This window comes from Ptychodera flava, chromosome 3, assembly GCF_041260155.1.
Source record: "Ptychodera flava strain L36383 chromosome 3, AS_Pfla_20210202, whole genome shotgun sequence".
Taxonomy (NCBI): domain Eukaryota; kingdom Metazoa; phylum Hemichordata; class Enteropneusta; family Ptychoderidae; genus Ptychodera; species Ptychodera flava.
In genome coordinates, this window is record NC_091930.1 from 38728279 (window position 1) to 38738332 (window position 10054).

Consider the following 10054-nt stretch of genomic DNA (forward strand, 5'->3'; position numbering starts at 1 on the left):
TGTATGTGTCTGACATATAAAATGGTCAATACAAAGTACTAAGTATTCTTTCATGCTACTTGTATTACAACCATAGGCAGCTGTACATTAAAATTTTTATTAGAAACGCTTCGTTTCTCAAATTTTGGGGATTTTTTCTGTGTCAAAATGTTTAAAGGTGCAATCGTTTTATCCCCATGGATACTAGCATAGGCAATCACGTGGTAACAACTGTTTCTCTCCGAATCAATGAGTCTCTGATTGGACACAATCAAAAAATCACCGCTCTGAGGTAGAGCATGTAGAGGTCACGCGAACTGTCAACTAAGAAGTTAATATTCACCAGTATTATATCATCACGGTAGTTCTTAATCGACGTCGTCGAAGAGAGGTGAAATGTTAACGATGGCCGCCGTACGCTTTGTCGTGTTTGTGGCTACGCTGCTTGTCTGCGATGCCGCCGACGATCCTATCGTAGAGGTGAAATCGGGAAAAGTCGCCGGCAGAGTGGTGGAGTTTGCGCACAAAGACGTTGAAGTCAAACGCACAGTGCACGTCTTTCAAGGTATACCCTTTGCCGAACCACCGGTCGGCGGCCTAAGATTCCGAGCACCCGAGCCGAAAAGCCCTTGGCAGGGAGTTCGCGATGCTAAGGAGCTTGGCAACGCCTGCATGCAACCAGCAGTTCCATTACTCCCGGTTGAAGAACCAAAGAGCGAGGACTGCTTGTACTTGAACATATTTGCACCACAGACAGGGGTAAGTTCCTAACATATACTGGCCTTCACCAGGGTATAGAAGTTTAAGAACACAGACAAACTGAATAGAGATATTTTCATTATGTAATTTGACAACCCGATCTCTTCTCAATCAACTTTTAAGTCGACGCTAAAGAATCTTTCCACTGCATAGCTATGACCAGTTAAAGGGGCAAGCTTTGTCTCTTAGCAAATTGACCGTGCACATGCATCTTACAGGGAAGAAGAAAGGACTAAAATCACATAAACAGTAAATGTCAACAACCACTAATGCGATAACAAGGGATTACGGGCTGCCCCTTTGGATAACTACTATTAAGCCTGTCCCGTTTTCGCCTACATGACGAGGGTGTGTGGATTACCATGCAATAAGACAAAAATATAAAGCACCTGCCTCTTCTCTTATTTTGAGATTACCAGATATTTTAGCAGATTTGTCATTTATTTTACAGTATTGACAGCAAATAAGGGGAACACGAATAACGCACTGTAAACATACAGTAAAATGTCCTTCAAAATTATCGAAGTGTCCCTTGCAGTTCTCTGCTTTGTTATTCTTCGACTTTAAAAAATTAAATTATTAGACTCCTGCTAAGGCTGAACACTCTGCAGCTCATAGTTCACGCAATTTCAATGGCATTTCATGGCATTGGGAGTACACCGTCCGTTGTTTGACGGTTAGCGCTTTACGAAAACGGTCAAAGTCCATCGTATATAGAGGGTATTTGTTCTGAGACAACTACGAACAAAAGCGATTGTGTCAACACGTAGACGCTACAAAGTATGCAGAGTGCTTGAAGTACGCTACAGCTATGTGTGGTTTTTCTGCTTTATGCCAAGGGCGCTGGTTCTGATGGCGTCTCGTGCACTGAAACTCAAAGAATAGTTTCCTAACCTTTGTGCACCCGGTTTATTCTGGGAGAGTCTTCACCGAACGGGAAAATGGCCATAGTATCCGAACGGCTTGTCACGACGGTCTTCGGCTTTATCTAGTAGTAGTAGACAATCTTCTCTGCGAAACACAAAATACAAGAGTGAGTGTTCATTATAGGAATGCTTTCAAGAATCATCCTTTACCTTCAAGTCTAACAAGGCTTGAAAACTTGGTGATAAAAATCATCGACATTGCTCATTTCAAAATGAAATACAATGTATTTATTCATGAAGACAAATGCATTTGATCAGCAGATTATAGAATTAGAGGGTAACTTGATTCCCATAAATAGTAACTGAATTTCTTATTTTCCAAACTGTATGGTTTATTTCACACAAGACGTGACACTGTAGAAACCATCTGTTCCTGTATTGTTTACATGTTTAGTTCGTCCTTTTGCCAATCGTATGATATTTGCGTTGTTATTGATTTTGCTTTCTGAAAAAAATAAGAAATAAATCTCTGCTAGATTTCTTCTACATATTTACTCTCAGGTTTTCATTTTGGACGAATGTATATCGTTTTCTATCACTGAAATCTCATATTCTAACCTTGAAAGTGTTCCGTCACGCCCTCAACGAGAGGACTGAGCGAGGCGTGGCCGCAAGTCCGCTCAGGCAACAAGACATTGTGAACGCAAAGAGGAGGACACAATCCATCATTTTTAACAGCGTAAGGCCAGTAACGTTTATAATTGAATGTAAGAAAATCAAATTTAGACTATTCATGAACAGACCCTCATTGAGAATGAGCAGGCTCAAGGTCACAAATTGAAGCAAGGTAGCGCATCTTCTTATTTTACCGTGACGGATTTACTGAATATTTGTGTGTCTTAATTTAAAGAGGATATGTCAGCCACGTTTTTTTTTCAAAGCTGTAAGTTCAAAATAGCATTTGCCACTATTTTTTGCATTGCTAACCAACGAAGTCAATGTTCCTCCATGAAAACTTGAGATTTGAAAACTTGGTAATAAAGTCATCGACATTGCTCATTTCAAAATGAAATACAATGTATTTATTAATGAAGACAAATAGCATTTGACCACCATATTATAGCATTGGAGGGTAACTTGATTCCCATAAAGAGTAACTGAATTTCTTATTTTCCAAACTGTATGGTTTATTTCACATAAGACGTGACACTGTCGAAACTAGCTGTTCCTGTATTGTTTACATTTTTAATTCTCCCTTTTGCCAACTTATGATATTTGCGTTGTTATTGATATTGCCGCAAGTCAGCAAAGGCAACAAGACATTTTGAACGCAAACAGGAGAACACAATCCATCATTTTTCCAGCGTAAGGCCAGTAACGTTTATGATTAAATGTAAGGAAATTAGATTTACATTACTCATGAACAGATCCTGGTCGAGAATGCGAAGGCTCAAAGTCACAAGTTGAAGCAAGCTAGTGCATCTTCTTTTTAACGGGTTTACTAAATATTAAGTGTGTCTTATTTAAAGAGGGCATGTCAGCCACGTTTTTTTCCAAACCTGTAAGTTCAAAATAGCATTTGCCACTGACTATTTTTGCATTGCTAACCAACGAAGTAAATATTACTCCATGGTGCTAGCGTCGAAGTAACAGCGCATGAAGTAAAATTCGCGACTGTGTTGTTGGAAAATGAATTCTAGCCACACCTTAGCTGATCACGTGTCGACAGTAACTTTGTACACTGACGGAACGAGCCTCTGTTGATAAGGTGAACTCACGGCATTCGAGACTCAGTCACTTTGCTAGTATGATAATAAATTATATGTCAAAAGCAGGAAAAAAACGGTGAAAAATTACATCAAAGTTCAGTTCAGGGCATTCAATTTTTTATATATATTCACTCGACAGGCAGATAAACTCCCTGTCATGGTATGGATCCATGGAGGCGGCTTCGTCCACGGCTCGGGGGGAACCGGCTACGACGGCACGGCTCTGGCTGCCATTGGTGACGTCATCGTGGTGACAATTAATTATCGACTCGGACCCTTCGGCTATTTGTCATCCGGCAAGTTCCATCTCAGAAACGATAGGCTATCAAAATGGTTGGTGAAAGGTATAGGTACAGTGCACCTGGTGGACAGACTTTCGATTCTCAAACTACTTCTACTCTGTTGTAGTCTACAATTTGTGTTGACTCATCTTACAACTCTTTTGAGTTATAAAACTTTACGCCGTCTTAATATTTCGAAAATCGAAAGCTGTATTTTCCTGCGTAGAGTTGACACAGAGATGGCGGCCATTTTAAATTTAGAATATCGGTAAATCTTAGATAAGTTTTTCTCTTTCTAGTACTCAATTTTGCAGGCTGCTTGATTTTGTAAGGGAAAGTTTCATTGTTGAAAGTTTAAGCAAATCGAGGCACATACTACCTTAAGACGATACTGACAGAAATCTCCTTGAGGTTTGTAACATCGTTGTGAAATCTGAATCTGAATCTGAATCTGAGAATTGTGAGAGGAAGTTTTGGTGGCTTAAGTTTCACGGCATACAACCCAGGAACAGTGATTCAGCACCCAGTAAGTTCTATGTGTTTTTCCCTTACAGGTGATGAACGCGTCACCGGTAATTATGGTTTCCTCGATCAAGTGTTGGCTTTGCAGTGGGTTCAAGACAACATAGCAGGTATTGATCTCGTGTTGGAATTAAAAGGATAAAAATGCTGTTTCTAGATTTACTGTCAAGAATGTTTCATACTGTACAATGTACTGACTCTATTTTTCCGTTCCCGTTCTACAGCATTCGGTGGAGATGCCAAGAAAGTGACACTATTCGGCGAGAGTGCCGGAGGGATAAGTATCGAATACCTGATGCTATCTCCTTTAACCGACGGTCTGTTTCATCGTGCAATAATGGAGGTAAAATTCGAGTTCAACTTGGTATACGCCGGTGTATTAATTTTGTCTCGGATCATACTGTTGTATTTAAGGTATTGTAGTTGTTAGACACAGTTTACGATGCCATAAAAGCACCTATTCTTCATACTTGTGACGTAGAGATTAATTTCAATCTGACAGTGTTACCTAGCTGGTCAGTACACTGCATCGACCCGTTCGTGACTTTAACTTCTTTACGTCTTTTAGCAATGTGTCTCAACATTTTGTGTAAATGAAAGCGGTATATTTTAATTTTCTCAAACATCTTCTGCAATTCATGTAAACACTATTTTTCAGAAACTCTAAACTTGAAGACGACAATTGATTGGGAAACTGTTATGGGTTGCATTACCGGAATATTTCGGAGAATGATGGCAATTTTAAGTTTTTTTTCTAAATGGTCTTTCCCGCTTAGTTTTATTATTAATTGTACTCATAATAACGTCTGAATTTCAACGCGATATGTTTGTCTTATAATTACATACGGAGTAACTTATCTAAAGGACAGCGTACCAACTGTTACGACCGACTACGAAAGTGCTAATGACCGAATTTGTTATAGTTTTTCCGCAGTAAATTCTTCGTTGTTTTAAGCTTAATCCCAATCCCAAACGTTTAGGTTTGCAGTTTATGATGCCCCCCCCCCCCAACAATAAACAGTTAACTGTGTGGGTCTTATTTTCAATTTTCGTCTGTATATCTCTTCACTATTTGAATACGTTTGTTTCTCTCTATGGCTTTCTCTGTCTTTCTTTCTGTCTGTCTCTCTGTCTCTCTGTCTGTCTGTCTCTGTCTGTCTGTCTCTGTCTCTGTCTCTCTCACTATTCGTCTGTCTGTCTGTCTGTCTGTCTGTCTCTGTCTGTCTGTCTGTCTGTCTCCCCTCTCTGTCCCCCCTCTCCCTCTCCCTCTCTCTCTCTCTCTCTCTCTCTCTCTCTCTCTCTCTCTCTCTCTCTCTCTCTCTCTCTCTCTCTCTCTCTCTCTCTCTCTCTCTCTCTGTTAGAGTGGTACATCGATCATGCCAGGGTTCTTCAGTAGTGATAAAGTTAAAGAAAGCATTATAGCACACGGCCTTGGTAAACTGGTCGATTGTGAGAAAGGCACATCGGAGGAGTTGCTTCAGTGTCTACGTGGTGCGACTGCTGAAGATCTTAAGGAAGCAGGAAATGTGAAGAATGTAAGAATTAACTGTCTGCGTGTCTCTCTCTCGATCTGCGTGTATCTCTGTGTGTCTCTGTGTGATATGCTTTGCAACACAATTGCTAATTCGTGGCGATTTTCAGATGCGCTGATCTTTTTTCAGATCTCCATTTTAATATAGCCAGGCCATGATAAACCTGGAGTGTTAAAAGGGAAAGCAGAGTAATTTTAAATTGTTTTGACTCAAAGACTTTGTGAAATTAATTTGTCCTTCGAACGAAACAAAAGGTCTAGTGGTTTCGAAGATTAAATGTTATGTATTCAATGAATTGCACCTAGTAACCGTTTTTTGCTCATTTACGCAAACTAACACATATAACATCCTACGCCGTTTGATCTGATCTGTTAACGAGTTAATATAGTGTGCCAGTAAGACAGGCCATAGTATAATGTGAGTTACCCTTACATTGACCAAACACGCAACCAAATACGGTCCATATATTTAAAGGGCGGTGGTCGTCAGAACGGCGCTCAAAGGTCGCTAGGGACCCCTACGACCAATATAAATACTGTATCCAAGCTACGTTGGCGATTGATGAAAGTTAAAACATGTTTGTCTTAATGTACTTCGTAAAATGTAAATGTTGCAGCTATTTTCACATGATGCTTCTATATATAGTGCATGAAACAATTTGTTTGTTGACAAGAAAGTTGCACATGCGCAGTTTCGACGACCACTTCGCTTTAAACGAGGGAAAATCAAATTTCCGCTGATTTACGGTAACCTTAAAAACCTGTCCACTTTATTTCAAGTTGTTTTAAGAATTTATTATGCGTTACCTTTCCTTTATATTTTTTATTCTTTCAATAGGGAAAACTGGCCAATGTTACTGGAATAGCAGACCCCTTTATTCCATTTCCTCCAGTCGTTGACGGCAACTTCCTCACCGCGTCACCTGAGGATCTCATTCGAGACCGTAGCTTTCAAAAGAGGGGCACCGATATTATGATCGGATCACTGGCTGATGAAGGAAGGGGATTCTTAATTATGCTCTTTCCCGATAACGCCAATGACACGGAGGTCTTCATGAACAAAACCACTTATGAACCGGTGTCGTCTCTCTTTTTGGAAAGCTATAAAAACTCCAACCCGGCTGTTGCGGATGCCGTTAAGCTCATGTACGTCAACTGGGAAGACGCAGATTCGGAAGACGCCGATTACGTCGAAGCGTTAAGTCAAACGTACGGAGACTTGTACTTCGTGTGCCCCGCCGATTTGTCTGCACGTGCGCACTTCCAGGCTGGCTCCAAAGTGTACCTCTACCAAATGACTCACATACCCGACAAGTCGCTCTTTAAGATGAAATGGTTGAAAGCTATGCACATGGAGGATATTCCCTTCGTGTTCGGTTATCATTTCGACAGTGCGATGAACTGGACAATGTCAGATGATGACGTCATGATGACCTTGAAGATCATGAAGTATTGGACAAACTTCGCTAAGACAGGGTAAAATAATAAAACAACAATTCATTTGTAAAAACCCCAATATCATGATGATTATAATCATGACTGTAATAGCGAAGGCTTCGAGTTCAGTGAGAAAAATTCTAAAATCAGTTGCAATATTAAACCATTAGATAATGGTTTAATAAACTCCCCCTCTCAAAGTGGCAATTTGAGGAATGAATTCTTTCCCTGTATTCGAAAAACAAGCAAATGTTATCAATGAAGATCATTTCCCTTACAGTCACAAAATTTATTCCAACGTGTGATTTGACCTCGTATTGATATCAATATGGTAGATGATATACCTACCTACCTACCTTCCTACATACATACCCACATACCTACCTACATAACTACCTACCTACCTACCTACCTACCTACCTACCTACCTACCTACCTACCTACCTACCTACCTACCTACTTGCCTGCCTGCCTGCATGCATGCATGCATGCATGCATGCATACATACATACATACATACATACATACATACATACATACATACATACATACATACATACATACATACGTACGTACGTACGTACGTACGTACGTACGTACGTACGTACACACACACACGCACGCACGCACGCACGCACGCACGCACGCACGCACACACACACACACACACACACACACACACACATACATACATACATACATACATACATACATACATACATACATACATACATACATACATACATACATACATACCTTGTACTATAACACTTAGACATGACATTTTGATCCGTTTTCAGAAACCCCAATTTATCCGATAATGACGTGGAATTGACGGAAGATGAGAAGCAAACAGATTGGCCTCTCTTCAAAGTACCCGGATTAGAGTACAAAGACCTGTCACTAAGGATGGAAACCAAACGAGCTCTGAAAGCCAAGGAGTGTGCATTCTGGAATGATTTCATTCCAAAGCTGATGAAACATACAGGTAATAACAGACATATTTCTGAAACCCACAAGCGGTGTACACGTTAGTAACGATCTGTTGTAGTGGTCATTATATTTCCTGTATCGTTGTTTCTGATGACAAATGAGACTCGTTTTGCTGATAGAATGGAATACTGACAATGGTGGTAATGACATATTTTTAACTTCAATCAGTTCGTGAACCAGAAAAAAATTATATACAGGAAATATTGCGCCCATTGCTATCAGATGTACTTCATCAGATGTATACTAGTATTGTATTTCTTTCGGCTTCCCCAAATTCCGATCATCCCATGCACTTCCTTGCAGACGCTGCACAAACATGCTCAAAGGAGACGGAGGATGGACAGTTAAAGTACAAAGAAGAAGAAAACAGGCAGCCATAGGGGTGTTGTCAGAGCAGTCGTGGAAATATATTGGTGCAAGCACCAGTAGTACCCGGAATGAACATGTCCGGGGTTGGGGGGCAATTAGCCAAAGGGACACGTGACTGATTGTTTTTATCCTTCCAAAATTTTCTAAATTACTAAAGCTTTAATTCTGCTTTTTACATCGTGCACACTGTAAGGTTTCTGCGGTTGCAATTCTTTATCAGTTGACCCTGATGTTAATGTTTTTCTTTTATCATCAATGGGCATGGCTGCTAAAATACAGGTTTTGCTTTCAGCTTTTTTTGGCATTTTGGCAGGCACTTTTCAAAACAAATGAACCATCCCTCAATAATGGCAGATAATAAACAACTAAGTTTCCATATGAAGACGTTGTGTAATTTTGAACAAAAATAAATTCTGTCCCACTATTCGTTGTGTATATGTCAGTCCTTTATGGTGATGTTATATTCCTGATTTTCCACCGTTTGCCAGTCTTTCCATCCCAAGGTAAAGGGCGCCTTCGGGACAGTTATTTGGACTTTTCAATTTTTTGAAATAATCCTCGTCTATGGCACGCACGACTCAGTTTAGACCTCTTTGAGTATGAAAGGTATTCACCGTCTTAATCGTACGAAAAACGATTATTATATTCAACCCATCGAATTAATACAGGGCATGGCGGCCATTTTGAATGTCAAAAATCGTTAAATATTGTAATAGGTAACTTGTTTTATCTATCAAACTTTCCACAGTTACCCTTTATTTAATCTTGTCCTGGTGAGAGAATGATTTAAAGTGCCATTTGAAAGAAAATTAATTCTCTCATTTTTGAGGCGCATACTGCAGTACTTTAAATCGACACCAACCAACATGTTTAGCAATACTGCATCGTAGAAGTATGCATATTCTTACACTTTGAGTTTTACCGCGCATGAGCACACGATGTCTACTCATAAAGAAGGCGAACACTGAACATAGCCGGCGCACTTTAGGGGCGCACTATGCCAGTTGCAGACTGCATATATGTTGAAGCATGCAAATTCCTAAAAAGGTCCACGGAAGAGAGTGTGATAAATTCCCATGTGCAATAATATTTATCCAGAACCTTAAAAAAAGATTCAACATGTCTGTATAAGTCTGCAAAGATCACTTATCGGCTCCTTATATCCAATCTCTGACAACTCAGACAGAATAAATATTTGATCGGTTGCAGAGGTCCCGCCTGCATCACAGCGAAACCTTCCACAATTCCTAAAAACACGGTGGCATCGATGTTTGATTTGCGCCGAAAACACAGTAACTCTGTAAATTGCGACGTTTATGTAGCCAGTCAAGAAATCTTCTCCATTTGACTACAGAGTAAGATAACAGAGTGGTAACGCCTGCATGCCTTTTGTTCCATGGTCGTCTCGGTAGACTATTGGCTTTTCATATTAAAATGAGCTTCAAAGGTGTTAAACTTTTTGGAGGCTTTGTTTGTGGTTGATAATTACACGAGATTTTGCGAAATATACGACGACATCGTACTGCCAGTCGCGTAGCAACCATAGAT

The 10054-nt window shown here is 40.0% G+C and overlaps 1 protein-coding gene across 1 annotated transcript; it reads left to right on the plus strand.

The window, feature by feature from the left end:
• Positions 1 to 300: 300 nt before the first annotated feature.
• On the plus strand, positions 301 to 8870 carry LOC139129288 (cocaine esterase-like). Its single transcript, XM_070694927.1, has 8 exons — positions 301 to 738; positions 3513 to 3723; positions 4209 to 4286; positions 4401 to 4519; positions 5538 to 5711; positions 6546 to 7183; positions 7945 to 8132; positions 8441 to 8870. Exons 1-8 carry the CDS (start codon positions 376 to 378, stop codon positions 8515 to 8517), a joined length of 1848 nt encoding a protein of 615 aa, XP_070551028.1. The 5' UTR covers positions 301 to 375; the 3' UTR covers positions 8518 to 8870.
• The last annotated feature ends 1184 nt before the right edge of the window (positions 8871 to 10054 follow it).